Source organism: Drosophila willistoni (genome assembly GCF_018902025.1).
Source record: "Drosophila willistoni isolate 14030-0811.24 chromosome XL unlocalized genomic scaffold, UCI_dwil_1.1 Seg142, whole genome shotgun sequence".
NCBI classification, from domain to species: Eukaryota; Metazoa; Arthropoda; class Insecta; order Diptera; family Drosophilidae; genus Drosophila; species Drosophila willistoni.
In genome coordinates this window covers 3847349-3869566 of record NW_025814053.1, presented here as the reverse complement: position 1 = coordinate 3869566, position 22218 = coordinate 3847349, and the positions used below count along the sequence as shown (strand labels likewise).

The window sequence follows — 22218 nt, the reverse complement described above, 5'->3', positions numbered from 1 at the left end:
GTTCGATCTGGTATTTCCCTGTTTGTATGCAAAAAGAATACGAGTTCAGTGTCAAATAATCAGCAAATAAGAAAAATTCTCTCGCGTACAGTAAAGCTAAAGAAAAGATCAAAGAAAAGAGAAAATTGCCAATCAGTGTTGAGAAATTAAATCGATATTAAGAATCGCCTTTGACTGTGTGAGCGAGCCTACAGTTATTTATAATTAGTCTCGTAGTTTAAGTGGAAACTTCCAAATTCCAATTGACATTTTCATTTTTGAATATCTATAAGTTTATATATATCCACCTTACAATTAAGATTTCACAAAACAAGACATATTATCCCTAATTTGGCTTTTGGATGCCTGAAATGATCCAATTATTTAATTTGATTACCGTATATTATAAGAATCATCATTTTAGTTTAGTCGACTCGGATTATGTTTCCGACTTATTGAAGTATTTTGGTATTCCGTAACCCTCGTGAATAAATATCATTTGTAATGTTTGGGTAAAAGTTATGTGATCTTCCTTGTAGCGAAATGTGAGCGGTGAGCTGAATTATTTTGGGATTTTCCAGAATCTTGCGAAAGGAAAATCATTGGTTGGGAGGGTTTAGACGCGAAGCTATAATAACATCCTCATAGCTTCCCTATTCGTGCGATACTAATATACCCTTTTTCTCTATCCTTCTAGTTCATCTCTTTTGGTTAAATAATTGTGTAATATTCGTGCTCTAGGGACTTTGTTTTATTTTATGTACTACGGGTGTATTGAGTAATGCTGGTCCAAAGAACCCCCCCAAAGACTGTTTGCTAGCCGACAGCCAGAAGTCCCACCCGGACCAAACTTCTCGATACACGAAGCCCGTAGATGAGTTGGCTTTGGCCTAATTTGTGGTACTCTTGCCCATCATAACATCTGATGATTAGGGACTGCGAGAGAGACTACCTATATAGGCTGAACCTGACCTCTTCTTGGATCAAAGAAGATTCTTTGACTAAGAGGGGATGTACATGATCTGGATTCATTCCGGGTTGTGTACATTACAAACGACGAAGGCAGGCCTACGTCGCTTGTGATTTCGTTCTGTCTATGTATGTGTACACTCGTCGGTACATGCTCAGGCTTCGTATAGTGTGTGTGACGTGAAGTTGTACAACATCGCATTTCAATAGCTCGCTCGACCAAAAATTTTAATTTTCGACAAAACAGCGACAATGCGTATAGGATATGCCCCTGTGGAAAGAATATCAAGAAATATTGCCATCTGCTTCGCATGTATCCCGGTGACTGTGCCGATAGAGTGCTCGTTTGTGATGTGTCTTGGGGAATGTAATGTCCCTGGTTCGATTCCTAACTCGAAATCGTCGGCTTAAATAAGGTTTTTTTCTATTTTATAATTTTGTTTTCTTTTGTGGATTTTTTGTTTCTTTATTATACCCTTGCAGAGGGTATTATAAAATTGGTCAGATGTTTGTAACGCACAGAAGGAGACGTTTCCGACCCCATAAAGTATATATATTCTCGATCAGCATGAGAAGCTGAGTTGATATAGCCATGTCCGTCCGTACGTCCGTCTGTGCGAATGCGTTTTACTCAGCCGTCTTAAGAGCTATCGGGCTGAAATTTTTTTTCGGTGTTTTTTATTACCCGGGAAAAATAAAGTATGAAAACCATCAGGATCGGACCACTATATCATATAGCTCTAGAAGAACTAGAAGAAACATTTTTATAAAAATTGGAGTATGCTATGAAATTTACATATGTGATATAAAACCCCAGATCCCAAAATTTGAATGTGATCGGATAAATATAACACAAGTTACAGTCAATATAATAATCGGCTCTGCCGGCAGCGCTGCTTGCTGTCTACTACGTCTTTCGTCATCAACAGAGTACATGCATACACACACAGACGCAACGCTACAGAACGAAATCACAAGCGACGTAGGCCTGCCTTCGTCGTTCTGTAGTCTGTGCTAGACCTGAATTATTTTCGTAGCTGATTGGCCCTCTCCCCACTTTACGATCTCATTGGGAGTACGGAATTCGGGGTTTTGCCGAAGTTCTCTGGGGTTCCATGACTATGTGTTGTATGGTTAGTCGTATTATCTTCGGGACAGCTGCTATTGCAAATTCGTATCCCCTTTTTCGATGCCTTTTTGCAAAGTTAAAATTACGCCTAACTTATGGCAAGAATCTGATGAAAGATACAACTTTATTTTGCCTCGTGTGATGCCAAATAAAACAAGTTATTTATTACGTGACCCAAAAATGACATGACAACAAATTAAATAAGTAATTTTGCGAAATATGTTCAGAAAGATTTATATATACATATATGTACTCATATGTTATACGATTACAATTATTTCGATTGGATTTTCTACTGTAAAAAATTCAAGTTTTTAAACAAAGTCCAATCAAATAAACTAAAATTCCTTGATAATAGACCAATCTTTTTATAGGAAATCCTAGTCTAGTGAAAGTCTTTGGTTAAAGCATCTTCATAACCGAATATGGGTTTAGTAACAATTGATTGACAAAGGATTTATTAAAAATTTTTAATCTTTGAAATGCATCACAACATTTGGAAGTAATTTTCAAAAATAGTTTCCTGAGTTTTTCCAAATAATATTGATAGCATGATCTCTCTCTCTCTCTCTCTCTTTCTATTATCTTTAAGAGCGAATTGATATCTTAGCAAATTTATTTTTAAATTTAATCTGTAATCAACTTGCCCTTGTCGTGCAGATATTAACCTTCTTTTTGGATTATAAAATTGGGTGCCAGGACCACACAAAGAACGTAATGCCATCAGTTTGATTTCTTAACTTAATGTCTTGTTAATGCACTAAAAATCAACTTTCAATGTATTGCATAAAGAGGGAGAAGGGAGAGGGAGAGCGAGAGGAAGAGGGACTTTCATTTTCAGCTGACCTACTGACTGACTTTTCATATAAACACATTGAATGAATGAATGGCATCATCATCACCATCATCGTCATTGATATAATCATCAGTTGTGGAGAAGCTCGTTAAATGTCAAATCGCATTGAAAGTGCAAGCTGGTAAGCAGGCAAGCTGGCAGACAGACAGACAGACAGACAAGGCACCGCGCCAGGTGACGGCAGATCAGAACAGGTGGGCGTCATCGCGACATGGAGTCAACTGAAACTGACACTGACATTTTCTTTGAAATACAGAGAGTGATAGAGAAGGGGTAGGAAGTGATGTAGATTTTGTTTATCCCCCACACCAGTTGCCGTTATGTCAGTGGGTGTTGGGTCTCTTTGAGTTTCCAATGCGTTTTCATTTTAACGGATTTTGTCATCTATTGTGGTTGAGGATTGCGTCAAGTAAACCGCACAACAAAACTAAAACCGAAAAACAAAAAAAAAAAAAAGAAATCGGTATACATTCACATAGATTACTTCTTGGTGGCGGTGGTTGGCCTTCTTCTCCTTCTACTTCTACTTCTTAAAGGTGTGCCCCGGTTTTTTTGTGTGGTTAATTGCGTTAGCGTTGGCGTTGCCCGCCGACCGACCACCCACAATCAATGACGATGGATTAGAACGGAATGGGAGGAAGGAAGAGAGCATAAACATTTGATTTTCACTTTAGTTCTCAATTAACTTTGATTTGGCCCATTTGATATGGCGGAGGGGTCGCAAAAAAGGTGCAGAGCAACCGTTAAATGTTGATGGCCAGTACGTCGATTGTGTTTGCTGCCATTGCTGCTCTTGGCCCTATTGAACCTGCTGTCCAGGTCACTTCCGCCACGCGCTTTTTTGTTTGTGCTGACCTAGCTGGCCTTCAAATGACCATTAACGGGCGCTCATCGATTTTGTGTTACGCCAAGTGCGCCAAATACAATAAAAGAACAACGAAAAAAAATGGGAGCATCAGGACTACATCATCGGCATACCGGTATGTCATATTGTAGATGTCCTTGGAGTAGATTTAGTCCTTTTCATGCTGCTTAAACCCTTCTCAAACGTTTAAATAATGAAAAATGAACCTCTTTTAAAATTGTCATTTAATTTATCGACTACTAATTTGACTATCATAACAGTGTCATCACTAGCAACAAAAGCACACAACGAAAAGCTCCGATTGAAAATCAACTTCTGTACATTAATTAATTTCATCTCTGTTATCTCAAATAATGTGATTTCAAATAATACCAATACATATAGATTTGCCCTTACAAGTATGCAATTGTATTAATTCAAAGAGTCCTTTGGCAATGGTTAGCTTTATTTATCATGATCATAGTACTGTACTTACCACAACCAAATCGTTATCACGTCCTGTGACCACTGTAGCTCCTAGCCATTGATAGGATTTACGATCGATAGTTTCGCCTTGAGTATTTTTGTTGTTACCTTTTGAAAGGAGAAGATGAAAGAGATTGATTAAATGAAAGCATTATGGCAAAAGAAAAAAAATTTGTCAATTTGCATAAAACCAAGAAGAGAAACAAGTAAATTGAACATTAAAATATAAGACAAACGACGAAGGCAGATTTAAAATGTGCAACGGAAATCAACAATTTAGTTGAAATTAATGTAAATATTTTTGCGTTTCTTCATCGTCATATCTTTCCTTTGTGGTAGGTGGTGCTTAAGAAATAATATGAAAACAAAAAGAAAAAGAGAATGAAAAAAAAAACTAACAATAAGCAAAGCAAACTAATTAAGTTGCTCTGAATTTGTGATATACACACACACACAAAGATACAAAACACTTGAAAAATTATGATGGACACTTCCGTTTTACGCAATGATTTATGACATAATTGTGTGTATAATGAAAAAGGTAATTTGTAAATTATATATTTTGTGACAAATATGCTCCAAGAAATGGGTGGAACAGAACAGATGATGGCATTGGTGATATCAAATGAATAAATCAATTAATATTCATCTTTCCAAATATTGGCAAAATGACTGGTGACGGGGTGAATAATGCAAAATAATGAATAAACACTTTGGGCAAATGAATCAGAAAGAAATTCGGCATGAATCATAGGTTAATGGCGTTTGATGATGCGAATGTTGTTGAAGGGCGATGATGACTATGAGAGATGCTATGAGAGATACATATAAACCAACCTGCTAGCCGAATGAAGCACCTGTTTGCTCCTGGTCAAGCATTTCAAATAACAATTTTTTAGAACAGTAAAGATACAAGATAAATATACATATGAGTGCCACTTAGCCAACAAAGGGGTTAGCCCAAGAAAAACAGAGACTAACTGTCAGTTGCAATGGGGTTTGTTCAAATTTATGCATTTCACTCAACGAAGACACTCCCAATCCTAAAATATCATCACACCCAATAGACACCATGGGCAAAAAGTCGTCATATAGTCCATATGGTGTGAAAAAAAGCTTGGCATCGATTAATTATCTTTCAAAATCAATATGGGAAAAATCATACTTCCTTGAGATCAAATCATTTATAACTTATGTAGTTTCTATCGAAATTTTAATTCAACTTAAGAGAATTTTTGTTAAGATCGGAGTATTAATATGTTACCATAGCAATTACTTTACCGATAAGTGCTTACTTACATCGTTATACACAACTATCGATATTTTGTCATCTTTAGTAAAAATTTCTTGAAATTGGATCATTTATAACTCTCTTGTTCTTTAAATTCAACTTAAGTGAGTTTCCTTAAGATAAGAGTATTAATATTTTAACTGGTAGTTTCCATAGCAATTACTTTTCCAAACAATTATCGATAATTTTCCATCACTAGTTCACGCAATAGTAAAAACTAATTTTTGTATTTCTACCACAACTGCATTAACTTTTTTTTTAAGAAACAGAATTTATAAGTTATTCCAATTGTTGATTTTAATTGTCTTTTGCTCGATTACACCTGTAACGTTTATACATAAGTTGAAACAGGTGCAAAAACCAAACCAAATTTTTCATTATTTCTGTTTCTATATAGTTCTATTAATAATTTGTTACCTTTCAACCTATACTAAACTATTCTATAAGCAAAAGTAATAGCCCAGGGAACACAGATGTTACTTTTCAGTGAAATGAAACCATAAAACACAATTACTAAGAACATTTCAATTAACTATTTATGTAGCATAAGTCAAATTTACAATTCCTGTGCTTTAAATGAGGTGACTTTATGTGAAATAAATCTACATTTCTGTCAAGGAAAATCAACTTTTAGCCCACAGTGCCTATGGCCATTACCGAAGACGGCCAAGTCAATTTGGTAAACCTTGACAATGTGTATGCAAAAAATATACATTTCTTCTTGTTTATATCGGTTTTATCATTTCCGTTTTTTTGTTATTGTTGTTATGCGTGTGTTGCATTCAGGAACTTATACACTTCCTCTCTCTCCCGCTTTTCTGCTAAAAATAACACATTTGCATTTTTATGCATTTGGCATACAACGTAAGGAATATACTTATACTTATGTATGTACATATATTCTGGAGACTCTTGCCAATCTCAATACTGAAAACTGCTTGATATACTGCTGCTACACGCATGCGTGTAAGCCATAAATAATCCCAAGTGCAATTTCTGTTTGTCACTGGCGCCAATTTGATTGAGTCACGCCGCTAGATAGACCTAGACCCAGACCCCATAACGAGAGTACTAATACCTATATATATACATATTTCCATTAGTGGACTTACCTTTTGAATCGAAGGCCACCAATTGGCAGTCATCGTCTTTCAGGCTGCATTTGAATACACCACCAGCCTCAATAACGCCCATTTGAATGCGGGATGTATCATATTTGGGAGCTCCAACAATTAGACTAAAAAAGGTAAAAAATAGAAGGTCGCATTAGAGAATTAAAACCTAAGATATATGACATTAGATTGCTTATCTTACTTCAACTAGTTCATGATCAGCAGGCGGAACGACCTGAATCAGTTGAAATGCCGTTGATAGGTCGCAGACAATAATTATTCTATATATATAAATCAATCAATCTTAACAATTGTGAATGGGATTAAACTTAATTGCTAAGTGTCCACATTGCTTTGGGCAATTTAAGGAAACGACTTTCAATTGAAAAACAAAAATGAATTCATTATAAAAATTGCATTTAGGGGTTTTACATTCATCCTTCTGTAAGGTATAACTATTGTACTCTCATCACCCTCGCCCTTAGTCTCATGCTCTCTCTCTCTCTTCCTTCTTTTTCTCTGTGTCTATCTCTGTCTCTCGGAGCACTTCTAGTTGTAGTTCATCATTGGCACGCACATTGACAGCTGTCATTAGCATTCATTGCGGAAGCGGCATCGGCATCGGCGAAAAAAAAACACAAAAATTAAAGGGAAAAAAATTACTATTGAAGGGTCCGCCATGGGCCGCTCAAAAATTTCTGCCATAGGGTGCAGCAGTAAATGGGCCTTCATTAAAATTGAAAATAATAAAAATGAAAACATTCTATGTGTGTGTATATATGTATGTATGTATGTACATATAACTAGAAGCCGACAACGGCAAATCAAACACTTGAAAGTTAATTAAAAACGTGCCCGACCCAAACGACGACCACGATCTTGCTTCCACCACCATCACCGCCACTGCCACCGCCACCACCACCATCAGCACCACCTCCAACCTACAAACTCCTAAGGCCCACATGCAACAATTTGACGCTTGAGTAAAGCAAAAATTGCACAGATGCGTGAAACAAGAAAACGACAACAAAGTCGATTTCTCGATGTCGATGTCGATGTTGATGAATTAAAAAAGCCTTCTCTGTTGATATTTGAACTTGGTTTTCATCGACGCAAAATCTTGTGGAAAATTTGTCCAATAAAATTTGTTGAAACACAGAATTCTATCCACTTTTTTATAAGAATTCGTTTTGTGGCATTTTATAGATTGGCGCTGACATCATTGGCATTCAAAGCATTGCTCGATTTGATCATTCTCTCTTACAATACCCTAAGAACTAAAATCAAACTGAGTATATTTGGCCTCACCAAATTCTTTCAATCATTCATTCGATATTTGTCAACTTTTTAGGCGCTTTATTAGTTCTGTAATGATTAGGATCTTCATAATCGATTCAACGATCAAAGTTGAGACTTTAGAAAGAAAAGCTAACGATGTCGATAAACGATAACTACAAATGCCAAAGTGATCTTCAAAAAGCGATGACTACGATGCCGATAGATTAAACATAGTTTAGGATCATAAGTGATAGATAGCACTTATTGATATTGCTACAGAGTATTTTGAAAGTCGAGTTAAATTTTTGTTACAGCTTTTAATTTATTTGTTTTTTTTTTCGAACATAATTAATACAATATTTATGAACAGACAAAGCCAGCAATGACAATGAGGCGCTATATAGTGAGACCAGACATCGAACCAGTAACAGGTTTCATATATCTCCCTCCCAAACCCCACTCCCCTCAACTGTCCACAGCTCTTTGGTGTTCAGTGGGCTCAACACTTTGCATTTTATTGAATGAAAATGGCAAAATGAATTTATTTCATAAATATATATATATATATTTTTTTGAATATTATGACGAATTATGCTGATTTAAATGAACTATTATTATTACTAACATTTAATACGAATGCAATATGCGATATCGTAGGAAATGAGCAATCTTTAACATTATTTGCAGAACACATTATCAGTAAGACTAAAAGTAAATGAATAATTTTATTTAGAAAAATTTGTGTATTAAAATAATAAGAATTTGCAAAACGTTTCAAGAGATTATTTTCATGACGTGCCCATATCCTGGCAGTCATTTTAATTCAGGAAGTGATTCAAGATTATTCAGAAAATTTTAAAATATGTAGAAATTGTGATTTGAGTAAATATATATTTAAACTCTTAGTATTTTGGGGAGTTTTAAATTAATTTCTAGTCACAAATTTGATTCAAGTTGAAGATCTAAAATCATTTGGAATTAAAAATTTTGATCTAGTACATATTTTTCCAATAGATCAGAGTTTTTCTATCACTTCTCTCAGTATTTTGCATCGATGCGAATAATGAAAAACAATTTAAGATTTATTTTTGTGTTAGTTTTTCCCCCTTTTTATGTTTTTTTTTTTTTTTTAAATTAAAGCAGCACGCGTCAGTCTTTTGAATTTATTATGTATGTATATGTAGATGTATGTACATATGTATGTGTGTTTGATATATTTTCAAACGCGTGTGCAATGAACCAAATAGAAAATAAAAGCAAAATTGACATACAAACTCAACACACAATTCATTTGTTTGGAAGGCAAATCAAAATCAAAAATCAATGCTCTTCAATAAAAGAAATGAAACGAAAAACACACAAAAAGTGTAATCGTAACAAAGGAAACAACTAAAATAAAGGCGCCAAAAGTAGAATCATTCAATTGTGGCCATTATACGATATGTAGTTGAGGCACACACATACACACATATAATCCCAATGCAATTTCAATGGCTCAATTACCAAATCCCCCATGAAACAATTTTCACCCCGTCTACCATTCTTGCAAGGGATTCAAAAATTAACTGGAAGAGACGCATATGTGTGTGCATTCAATATAAGGAGAAACGCGTAAAGAAATGAAAAACCTTTTGCTGGATCGCACATTGAATGTTAAGTTCGAAATGAACGTTGTCGTCTTCGTCTTCGTCGACGTCGCGTGCAGCAGCCGCAATAAAAATAATGTTTAAAAATAAATTTTCGTCTTTTTTTCCTTTCTGTGTTTGTAAATTGTTCTTGGATTACCTTGGTGCCGGCGTTCCCTATGGGTCCCTTCGCTTGATCCCTCACTCTATAGCACAATAATACAATACAATACAACACATGCCGAACATCCGTTCCTTTAGCTCGAAGGATAGCACGGGATCCGATTCATACCATAAGTGAGTGAGTGAGCGAGTGAGGGAGGGAGTGAATGAGGCCCTCATGTGGGTGCGCGTGCGCGTGTGAAGCTGCGCATGCTTCCTGCCTCTGACTGATTCCCTCTCTTTCTCTCAAACCATCTTTCTCTCTGTCTGTCTCTCTATTAATGTCTCCGCGAAACGAAAATGAATGAATGCCACGTGCATAGTGGTTGAGATATGTATGCGACCTACGAATATTCATTGGAATCCGTTCCAACAGCTGTCACACACAATCTCTACGGATTCTGTGTGACGTTTCATCTATTTTTATCAATTTCGAATACTCAAAGATTGATATTTGAAAACGTTTCGAGTACATTTTTGGGGGAAAGTCCAAAGGTATTTTCTATTAAACGGAAGTAAAAACTATTTCTTATATCATTCCATAAACTTTTGACCTGCAGTGTGACTATTAAATGGGAAACCTTTTTAAAATAATACAAATAGAGTTTCCACACACACACACACACAGACACACACACATACACAAAATCAGCAAGTCATTTTATCCCAGAGTCAGTTTCGAAGTTAAAGGAACCGAAACGATTGAGGCAAAGTCAATGACAGGGTGAGGGTGAAAGCGAGGGCGAAGGCGAAGGCGTGTCGGCGCTAAACATGTGTGCGCCTCATTTCGCCCCCTCCTCCTGAGTGTGTGTGGGAAAATAACTAAGAATTAACCGTTCTATTCCACACGTGACGCGGTTTGCCCTCCGCAGGCGCTACGAAAATGAAGGTTCATTTATGGTTGCTCATTGAGCCATTTACCTAAAAATGTGCCCAAAGACCCAGCATGTGACTTTCTTTCTCTTTGTCTCTTTCTCCTCTGTGTGTGTGTGTGTTTTTCCAACACCTTTTTTACACATTGACACTTCCGTATGTCATAGAAAAAAAAAGAGAGAAAGATAGAAAGAGGATAAGCAACCCAGGATGCGGTGGACCTCCAGCTCAATGTTGATCTTTATCTCGAGTGTCTGCAATCAAGCGGCAATTAAATGGCCACCGTACAACAACAACAACAACAACAACAACAGAAACGAACAAACTAATGTAAAGTACAGTAAATATTTGAAATCAATTACACATTTTTCATTGTGTCTGCCATTTGCCCAGTTGCCATTTCATAACCACAACAAAAGCAAAACGACCGACAACAACAGATCAAACCGAAGTAGTAGTAACAACAGCTGCCGACTCACTTATGCAATCGATCGTGCCCCCCTTCCGCCTCTGCCCCTGCCACATGCTTCTGCCCCTTCAGCTAGATCAAATTGGCAAAAGAGATTCAATTTGTGTTAAATGGAGAGATATTTCAAGTGATATTTTTGCTACTTCAGCATTCCTCAGAGTCCAAACAAAACAAACAAACTCTACACTTATGCACAAGATACACACACACACACACACACACACACACACATAAAATGTATCTTAGAAATATACTACTTCAGAGAGAGAGATAAAAAAAACCTTGCCATTAGCTTACCCGTACCCGTACATTCATATATCTGGGCAAAGTTCTTATCAAAATTCGTCTGGCACATCGCACATCTTCAGACAACAAGCAAGCCTCTTTGAAATTGTTTGAATTCTCAACCTCCATGATGCTCATTAGAGGTAGATTAAGATATGACACAATCGCATTTCAGTAAAGCAAAAGATAAACAGCGTAATATTACTTCATCACTTACTTTTTTTTTATTATACACTGAATATTCTCAACGACGATACTTTTAATACCAAATATGTACTTTTCTCATTTAACGTTGTGGTCTATAAACAATGCAGTATTATTCCTCTATCAGGATTAGCAAAAAGGCTACGGACTATCAGGGCGCTTTTTAAAGATTTTTAATCACTGAAAAGTTAAATTAAGTTTAATGTTCATTCATTTGCCAAAATATAATTCGGAAATATTCTGAAAAAAAATGAAAGTTTAAAAATTCTTAACCTTACGAATATGTAATTTTGCCAAATTTCAACCGATTTTGGAAAGTACATAATAACTTTATAATGCTTAATTCAATTGGAATGTATGTACATAAGTCGTGTCAAGTTCATCTTATCCAGCGAGACAAAAAAGGCCAATAAACAGCATAATAAATTTCTAAAAAAAAAAAAACCTAATTTCATGTAGCTCTAATTTTGTTCAATTTTTGAAGTATTTACAGTTTTACTAGTCATGGAACCCCAGAGAACTTCGGCAAAACCCCGAAATTCGTACTCTCAATGAAAGCGTAAAGTGGGGAGAGGGCAGTGCTGCCAATTTAGCTATTTTGCCAATAGATCTAGTGGGTTGCAACAAGGAAATGCGGGATAAATTGTGAAATAGCGGCTAGGGGGAATTATAGCTATTTCTCCGAGAGAGCCGCAGCAGCTATGAAAATAAGGCAAGCCTATGTCGTTTGTGATTTCGTTCTGTCTTTGTATGTGTGTACACTCGTCGGTACAAGCTCAGGCTTCGTAGTGTGTGTGTGACATGAAGTTGTCAGTTGTGTTGTATGGTTAGTGGTAATATCTTTTGATCTGCATTAAAATCTCTCAAACTAAATTATTTGCCAATTTTCGGATGATATTGTGATTATCATAATTTTTTTCAGAAATCTGAACGAAATTAAATTTTAAACGTATCCAGTTATTTGATGACACTTTAAAATATACTGACTTTCGATTTAATTGATTTATAAGTTTTTGAAATCGGTTCAAAAATTGACCAAAAATGCTGGCAAAAAAAAGGGACAGATTGACCAAAACTTATGTAATTTGCATTATTACCCCGAAAACTTATGTTTTTTTTAGATTGATTGCCTTTGTTGGCCTTTAACCAAAATGACAAATTTTCAGAGAGTTATTGATAACAACCCAAAAGAAACATTTTTGAAGCAATTAATGCTTTGATAAATAAAAACTTTAAATCTTTATGTTGATTCTTAAAAAGTTGGTAACTTTACTTGCTAATTAAGTTTAAACAATACATAAATCATAAGTATATAAAATTGTATTCCCGGCTTAATGAGTTTATCAACCATAAATTAGGGTATTCATTTTTTGCAATTGTTTGAGAAAAAAATGATCTTTCAGTTTGTCTAAAAATGTAAAAAAAAATACGCGAACTTAAGAATTGTCTCAAAATGCATTGGAAATGCGCAAACTCAATAAAAATGAGAATAGAAATTGGGCTAAATCTAAAAATGTCACATTCCAAAGTCTTGGTACAGAGTAGAGAGCTGCATGAATGATAGAAAAATTAATTCGAGTTAACAACATTCAAAACCAAATAAATGAATTGAATGACTTTGAAAATCGACTTCAACTAAATGAGTGTGCGACGTAAAAATCAGTCGCACAACATTCAAACGAAACAAAACGAATTGAATGAGTTAGAAAGTGAGTCAATGAGTTGCTATGATTCGAATGCATTCGAATTCCAATTCTGATTTTAGTATTTAGTATTTATTTGTATTGTATATTTTTGAACTATATGTGATTACTATACTACAAAACTAGAGTAGTTAGTGGCTTAGTGGGGACCTACTCAGACTACAATACTGTTGTTATCGGGTTCAAATCCCCTACAGAGATAGAGAAGAATTTTTTTTCCAAATAGTGAAGTATATTAAAAAGTAGATCCATTGTGTATATGATGGATTAAAGAATATAATTTTTTTTTATAATATATTGGAAAGCCCTATTTATGTTTTCACGGTTCGTGGCAACTAGGAATCTAATTTAGAAAAAATAGATTTTACAAAATTTGTCCCAAATTGTCAAATCCAAAACTGTGTCCTTAAGTTTTTGGTGTATAGCATATTTGAATTTTAATAGCCCCCATTTCGCCATTATTTTCCATACATTTTTGATAAAATAATTAGTTTTTGTTGCTTTTAAACATCCCAATAAAAATGAGTCAATTCGAATAATTCTAATGATTCGAGTGCCTTAGTACAATTCGATGTTTTGACACTCAATTCATTGCCTTTCATTAAACAGAGTTACGTATTTTGCGAGATATGACAAGTACAAACTCACACTCATTCATTTCATTGTGTAGTTGTCACTCATTTATTTGAATTCAATTCGAATGGATTCATTTGACTTCGACTTTGCTTCCATTCATGCAGCTCTCTAGTACAGAGTAAAATTGTTCCTAACTGATGCTCTCATCTTATTGATCTTAAACAAAAGTTTATTTTGCTTTAAACATGAGAGCAAACGCCGATCATTTTACCGATCAAGAATATGAATCTATACTTTATATAAACATTGATCTGATTAACATAATTATACAGGAATATCATAAATGGGAAAGCTCTATGAAAAAGTGAAACTCTACATAGAAATATATACTAAATATCTTTTCGTTATTTTTTTTTTTTGTTTCTAAGAGGCTACTCAAAAGATGTTTTTCATTTAAACGATTGCATGTGGTTATATATGAATAGAAAAAAAAGAATCGAATGGTATTTCACTTCCACTTATCGCTAACCTTAAATAGTCTAGACAAAAACAAGAAACGGGAACAGTTCTAATGAGCTAATGGCCATGTTTTAGATATTTCGGTGTAAAAGGAAACCTGTGCCACTCGCACTGAGGCAGTGTGGCAGGCACCTGCAACTTGGCTGCAACTGCTAACGGACTTAACGACTTTATTTGGCCAATTGGGTGAAGCAACATTGGCAACATTGGCAACATCGGCAACATTGGAGGGAGGATGGCAACGATCCTCACGGTTAGGCCAAACACTTGACCGTAAATAGCACAGCACGCACATTGGGGCAAAAATATTCACTGATTGTAACCATATAGTAAATTTGTAACTGTGTCAACTCAAGATACAGATACACAAACAAGCAAACAAACATACATTAAGTACGTACGTGTGTGTGTGTGTATGAGTGTGTATCTCTTGGATACGGATACATTTTGTGCTGTATTAATTGCTAGATTGCCGACAAGACGCAACTTACTTTGGCGTTCAGGGCAAACCACATTGGCCAACGACTTTGCCTTATAAACAATAACCACAACTAGTTACCCCACCACCCCCTACCCACAACCCCACCCCTTTGTCCCGCTCTTGTTCTCCTCTTGTGGATATGAAGGCAACTTTTGTTTGTGCACACATAATTATCTCTCTCTCTCTCTCTCTCTCTCTCATGAAATTGTGTGCTAGATGAAGATGAAGAGTCAGGTAATTTTCAGCTTTTAACGCACTTAACAGCATTGAGATTGTTTGGAAACGGCGCGGAGAGGGGGAGGGGGTGGTGGGAGGGCTTGAGGGAGAGGGGGTTAGTGTTAAGATGAAGAAGGTCTAGAATTAGTAGTAGAATATTGCTTGCCCTTCAGTCAAGAGTATCCATCACTTAGCAAACATTATGTGTTAATTTCTAGACAATGTGAATTGTTCGTAAAATCACTCAAGACTACTTATACATATGTACGTATGTATGTGGTGTGTCGGTGTGTGTGTGTTACTTCTTTAAATGAAGCTTAAAAGGGCCAAAATTAAGGGCTATTATATAAAAGTTTACTACAAGAAATATCGACTCTATATAGACCATATTGACAGTTATATAGTTTAAACTAGTGAAAAATTGAACCAATAAACCGAATATAAGGTTTTTTTTTAACTTCATTTATATATAATCTATAATAACAACTATAAACATTGTCTAAATCCATATCCATTTTTTTATACTTATTCTTCAAATTTGAAATGAAATAGAAGTTTGAATCCAAATCGATTTAAATTTATATACAGCTCGATTTCGATTAAGAAATATTGATACATAACTATATAGAAAGTATTAAATATTTAAAAAAAATGATCTGAAATCATTCTGGATAACATTATCGATGCGTGAAGTTGTTTCTGAATCAAATGATATCAAATTTCTGAATCAACTGATATAAAACAATAAGTTGCGATTACGTTTAAAAAATTCTGTATTACAAAAACGTTCCGGTTAAGTTTTTGATGATAAAGTTTATCATACGATAATTTTTTTGTAATTTTTTCTTTTAGTTATTTATAAAGATAGTTTCATATAAAGATAATAGAGGAAAAACTGATTCAAGACACAAACGTGTTTCCTAAAGTGAACTTTTAAGAGATTCGATTTTTGGAATTAAAAAAGTTAAAGTTAAACTAAGCTAGAGCATTAAATATTCGTTGCGGTTAATGGCATTTCAATTGAGGGTTTATTTCGTTTTGTATCCCAAAAACGTGTCGCATCTGTCTGGCCTTAGACATTCTCTGATATATCTCTGTATCTCTATATGAACTGCTCTGGGGCATCTTCTTCTTCTTCTAGAGTGTGGTGTGTGTGTGTGTGTGTTGTGTATGTGTGTTTATATGCGTCTGTTTATTGAATTGTAAACATTTTAACGTTGCATTTAAATAATTTTCCCGGCATACTTTTCGTTTTCGTTTACTTGGTTTTCTTCTTTTTTTCATTTCTGTTCCGTTGTGCTTCTCTTTAAAAAGCACTTAAAGTTCGAGAAAAAAAAAAACTGCTACACTGTGAAATGGCCAAAGGCCATTCACACACGTACTACAACTAGAGAGCCCAGATGCTGTTGCATTGATAGTCTTTCACCTCTCTATCGATGGGTTGGCATCTGCCTACCATTCCCTACTCTGCCTCTGCCGTCTGCCTCGGTCTCCTCATTGACTGTCTCTCATTGAGTCTGTGAGACTGTGTCTTAGTCCGAGTCTGTGGCTCTTGCCAAGTGAACGTGCGAAAAGTCAGACCACATATAACTACAGCTCATACTACTGATTAACACGCTTCATCGACCTGAACTTTGTCTTATCATTTCTAAAAGGCAAAGAAAGAAAAAAAATATGAGGAAACAAAACCTCCACAGTAAAGACAAGAAAAATCCAACTTACTTTGCGGTTCAAAGGCAAAATATGCCCATTAGAGATGATTTTTAAGTATACTACACTCCATTTAGATCATTGGGTCAAGCTGTCCATCATCAATTTGAATGAATGAATGATTGAATGAGCATACGAATTGAATCGAATGGCCAGATGACCAATACGCATCAAAGATCAAATATAAAATGATAAGCAAAATGATCTTAAAATATATGTACATATGTATATAGAAACCCAACCAATTAATCAGAATTCGGAAAGAAACGTAGAGACTTTTGTAAAGACTTATATCTTATGATTTATATTAATTTGTTTTGTTAATTCAAATAAGGTTTATGCAGCTTTTCTTTTCCTGATGTTATGGCCATCAAAGTTGGGCAACAAAACACTTGCAACTTCTATTTAAGTTATTTACATATATGTATGTAATGTAGATAAACATACATATAGTTGTTTCAAAAGATTTTCTTATCTGTTTGACTGTTATGAGCCACTTAAATGCACATTTTTCATGATTTTCGCCCTCGAAAGGGCCTAAAAAACAAAAAATTATCTAATTTATGTATACATATGTGCCAACATCTTTGTAAGAAGCAAGGCAAGAGAATAAAAGAACATTCGTATATGCTATCATCTTTTTTTTTTATTTTCTTATACATTTTATGAGCCGAAGACAGAGAGAGAGCTAAGTTGGATTCTGATTTCTTGACCCCTTATCACAATTTGATTTGAAATGTCTGTGCTGTTTGGAAACAATTATCAGAACCAAACCGAAACGCAGTATTAAAAAATATACATATAATACAGAATTCCGGTTCGATGTGGCGACTTTAAGTATACACTACCCTATCGAAAGAGACTCTCTTTAAAAGAAGTTGCTGCTTCTAAAGTGATCGAGAGGTCATCTCTGTGACCTGTAGACACCTTTCCGGTGTCTGCTGCTCGTCTTCTAAAGGTCATAACTTCCCACACACTTCCTTCCCCTTCTTTAAAATATGTAAATAGTTGTTTAAGGTTTTACTTACTTGCTTTGGCTGCCAGAGTAATCGCTTTGTCCCTTATGAAGGGCAATACTAAATCCAAACATCGAATTGCTCGCCTGTCGATATCTCACATAACTGGGCAAATCGATGTTGTAGGCGTGGCTGAGGTTTAATGTTAGGAGTAGGCCAAACCATTGAAGGAATTTGAATTTAATAATCATCTTCTCTGTGTGTGTGTGTGTGTATTTTGTAGATACTTTTTGGATCCTTTGGGCTTTTTGATGTCGTTGGGGTTTCTCCTTCTCTCTTTTCGGTGTTTTGTTGACGTTTCGTATCGGTGTTTTTTATTTTTTTATTTTTGTAAATTTTGTTTAATTATTGCATTTTCACAGCTGTTTGAATTTTTATGCGATTGGCCTAAATAAATTGTTTAAATTGTATATTAAAACATTGCAAACACAGGCAGCATATGGTTAAAGAGAACAAAAAGTGTTGAGATGTGAGAATAAGAGACACAAACTTGGGGAGACTCATAACATCCCACACACACACACACACACACACACACACACTCACACAGAAGCTGACACACACTCTCTCACATATGTATGTACATATATATCGCGCATGATCTCAACCTTGGCCGAAATGAAATTTAAATTCAAAAAAAAAAAAACGCTCAACTCAACAAAATTGAAAAAGTTGAAGAAAAACAGAATACAAAATGCCACAATAAAAACCAAAATTCTAGCTGATTTTTTTTTTAGTGAAGAGGGAAGCGAATATATTTATATATACCCTATATTAAATGAGTGTTAGATATGAGACTTTTTGCATCTCTCTTCTTGGCATCTCTTTTCTTGTCAATCAATCTCAAGCTCATCTGTTTTTGATTCAAGCTCAGTAAATCAAATTTGACAAAATAATAAGTTCTTTTAAATGTGGGTCAACTATATCTCTGGTTAGGGTATCAAATCGGCGGTCTCGTTTGGAAGTCATAAGATGCTGGCCATATCTGATTTTGTTGTTTCAAAAGATTTTGTTTTTTGACTGCTGCTTTTTTTGTTTATTTATCTGCTCAGGTTTTTAGGTTTTTTGGCGCGCTCGCCAGCATCTCTCTCTCTCTCGCTGGCGATCTCTCTCTCTCTCTCTCAAGTTCTCATTTATTTGATTGGTGACGTAATGCGGCGGCGGCTGATGGAAAACAGGTTGCCAAAATGACAGTCTGAGAGATAGATAACTTAAAAATTCTTTTTTTGAGGGTTTTTTTTCTTTTGCCATTTAGCTAGGTTACGAACCCTATAAGAAAATGCATATCCCAAAGCGTGGGAGGAGGCTTCAAGGCAGGTGACATTTGACAAGTGGGTAGAGCGAAATGCAGAAAGAGAGTGTCTCTGTGTGTGTGACTCAGTGTGTGTGTGTAATTGTGGGGGCGCCAAAATAGACAACTCATTGATAGGCTGTCCCATTCATAGAGTTTTGAACCGCAACAACAACAACAATAACTGTTGAAGAAAAATTCAAACAAACTGACGGCCATATGGTCGGTCGCTTGGTCGATCGGCAATCATTTCGATTCGAATCACATGAGAATGAGATACACACACACACACACACACACACACATGAACATGAACACAATTAATATGCTGGTCTCATGGCCTAATAAAACCGTTAAATTGATGTTGCTTGCAAGCTCAGAAAAGGAAAAACAAAAACCCAAAGAAGAGGAACATAAAAAAAATTGCAAAATCGCAACTCTATTTCGTCAAAAACAAAAAAAAAGGAATCAAACCAATTAAAAACTGAGCACAACAACAAACACAATTCATTGAAATTTCTACAATCTTTAAAAAAAATTATAGAAATATTAATAACACTGTACAACTTAGTTTTTGATGACTTGATTTGAATCCGTAATTTATAATTCTTTAATAACTCATAAAAAAATATAATATAAAATATAAAACTCTTTGCAATTATAATGAAATAAATTAACAGAATTTTCAAACTAAATATCTAAATATAATAAATATTTTTGTGGTCAAAAACTTGCAAAAAAAATAAAAAATTTTAAATTAACTAGTCTGCGGTTATAAAAAATAACTAAAAATATACGTTGTCTCAAGCTCAAGGGGCCAAGACGCCCAGAGGTATGCACAAAAAGTTCAACTTCAGTGTTATAATTCACAACTAGTTTTTGCTTTGAAGTTAAGATTAGGAATGACAATTCTGTAGCACTTAAGTCTCTTACAATTAGTCCACTGACAAAGAAACTTAAAAACAATATTTGAAATTCCCTTGCTATACTTTTCTTGTAATTAAAATATGGATACATAAGTCTTTTTAGATAAAACAGTATGAATAATAAGTCAAAAAATTTAAACAAATTTACTCATGGGTTTTTTTTGTATTTCATATAATTTATATCCACAACTTTAATGACTGAAAATTGGCCTTCCCTATCACAAATTACACGGAGAAAAACAAAAACAAGTTTTATAAACTGTTTCATTTTCAACACCAAAAATATATATAGAATTGTGTGTTTCAAAACCTGTTGAACTTTTTGTTTTTAGAATTATGAGTCACTTCAATAAATAGTGATTATTTAATTGTTGATTTCACTTTCTTTATTGTATTTAAACACTTTATATATTTGTCTCTGTGTAGGAATTGGCACAAGTGAAGTTCAATGTTTTTTAATGGATTTTTTTTTATATGTCGCTGATATGGTTTATATATATGCACATTCACATATGATTATAACTTTAGCACTATCACAAGTTTCACTTGTTCTTGTTGAAAACGAACAAATTTCGCAAACAAATTATGTCACCTACATTAAACATTAATTTTTAATGTCTTTTTCTCTTCACTTTATTCTTTGAATTGTTCAGGTACAAATTGTTCTCATTATTTCTTGAGTTACTCAAGACATTAACTTTATTTTGAACTTTTTTGAAATATGCTTTTCCTTCAATATTATAACCATCTGGACAAAATGAGTTTTCTATTTGACTAGATTACTATTAACAGAGCAAGCAAAAACAAAAAATTCAAATTAAAAAAAACAACAAAAGTCTAGAAACAACATATAGGTATATATGTGTATATATATGTATAGAAGAGAACTACAGAGAGGGCTAGAGATAGAGAGAGAGATCACTTGTCTAAAAATAAATTATTTCATCTACCGTGTCTGAATGTGTGAGCAAGAATTGAGTTGAAAATGAGAGGAGATCCCAAAGATACTATGAACGCCCAAGTCATAGGTACATATATACATATATATATATAAATATATATGTATATACATATCTATATATACATATATAAAATTGTCGATATATGCAAGACAACACAACATATACTAGGTACATCTATTGAAATTAGTCAGCATCTGGTTTAAAAATAAAATCTATAAAAATCAAAAAAAAAAAAAAATCTTAAAATCTTTGAATTAAATTCGAATACTCTTAACAACTATTTCTATGAGCAATCACTTTGGTTTTTTGCACTATTTTACACTTGCTGATGAATAGACGTCGACAAACAAAACAAAAAATGAAAAAAGTGGTCCAAAAGTTATCTATTAGATACGTTCGAACGTATCTAAACAGAGACGCTCTCGTTAGATTCGCCTACTGAAACATTCGTTAGGATGGCATGGGGAGAGACATTATTTCTGTTGAGAGATAGCAAAGTTTAAGATTGGTGTGTGTGCTTTTTTTTTGTTTTTGGTAATGTGTGGGCATTGATTGCCATTAGCTGGAGGTGTGTGTGTGTGTGTGTGTTAGCAATTGAGTAGGTGGCATCTGGTTATATATGTATATATTTAATATATTTCATTTTGTGATTTTCGATTCATATTTTATTTGAATTGTAATTTCCGTTTTGGCAAAAGTTTTTGCTGAATGTGTCATTTGCTTTTGAATTTTCTTAGGCCAATATAAACAATATGCACAACAATCAACAAATAACCGGCTGATAGTTTCAAATTCCAAACAAAACAACAACAACAACAAGAAAAAAAAAACAACAAATAAAATCTCAATCTCGTCTGGCACTTGCAATTAATTAATTTTTTTTTCTACAATTACAAAACAAAAAAGTATTAAACAAAACAACTGTCACTATCACTGTTAAAAACTTTTCGAAAGTTTTAGTTTTTTGAATTTTGTTTCTTTTTCAATTTTTAAAACTTTTCGAATATCTTAGTGCATTCACCTACGTACGCGTACGCAGCCGTCAAATAGTCAACTGACATCAACATCCCATTTGAAATTCAGCGGTTACCGGCAGTGTTGCCGTTTTGGCTTATTTTCAGCCAGATCTGACTTATTTTCAATGCCGATTTGCGGACATTGCCAAATTCGCCCGAGCCGTAAAAAATTGAATATTCGCTGTAAAAAGTTAAATATTCGCTGTAATAAAATTGAGTATTTGCTGGAAAAAAATTGAG

At 34.5% G+C, this 22218-nt stretch overlaps 1 protein-coding gene across 2 annotated transcripts in view; it reads right to left on the bottom strand.

Moving 5' to 3' along the window:
- LOC6653129 (integrin alpha-PS2) overlaps positions 1 to 18132 on the bottom strand; it is a 42234-nt gene extending 24102 nt beyond the window's left edge. The window contains exons 1-3 of one of the 2 annotated variants that reach the window (XM_002075464.4): positions 17796 to 18132; positions 6667 to 6791; positions 4274 to 4371 (exon numbers count right to left, since the gene is read on the bottom strand). In XM_002075464.4, the coding sequence (XP_002075500.1) occupies positions 4274 to 4371; positions 6667 to 6791; positions 17796 to 17974 (402 nt within the window). In that variant the 5' untranslated portion in view covers positions 17975 to 18132. The remainder of the gene's footprint in view (positions 1 to 4273; positions 4372 to 6666; positions 6792 to 17795) is intronic. The other variant, XM_023181340.2, reaches the window with a different exon arrangement.
- Between the last annotated feature and the right edge of the window lie 4086 nt (positions 18133 to 22218).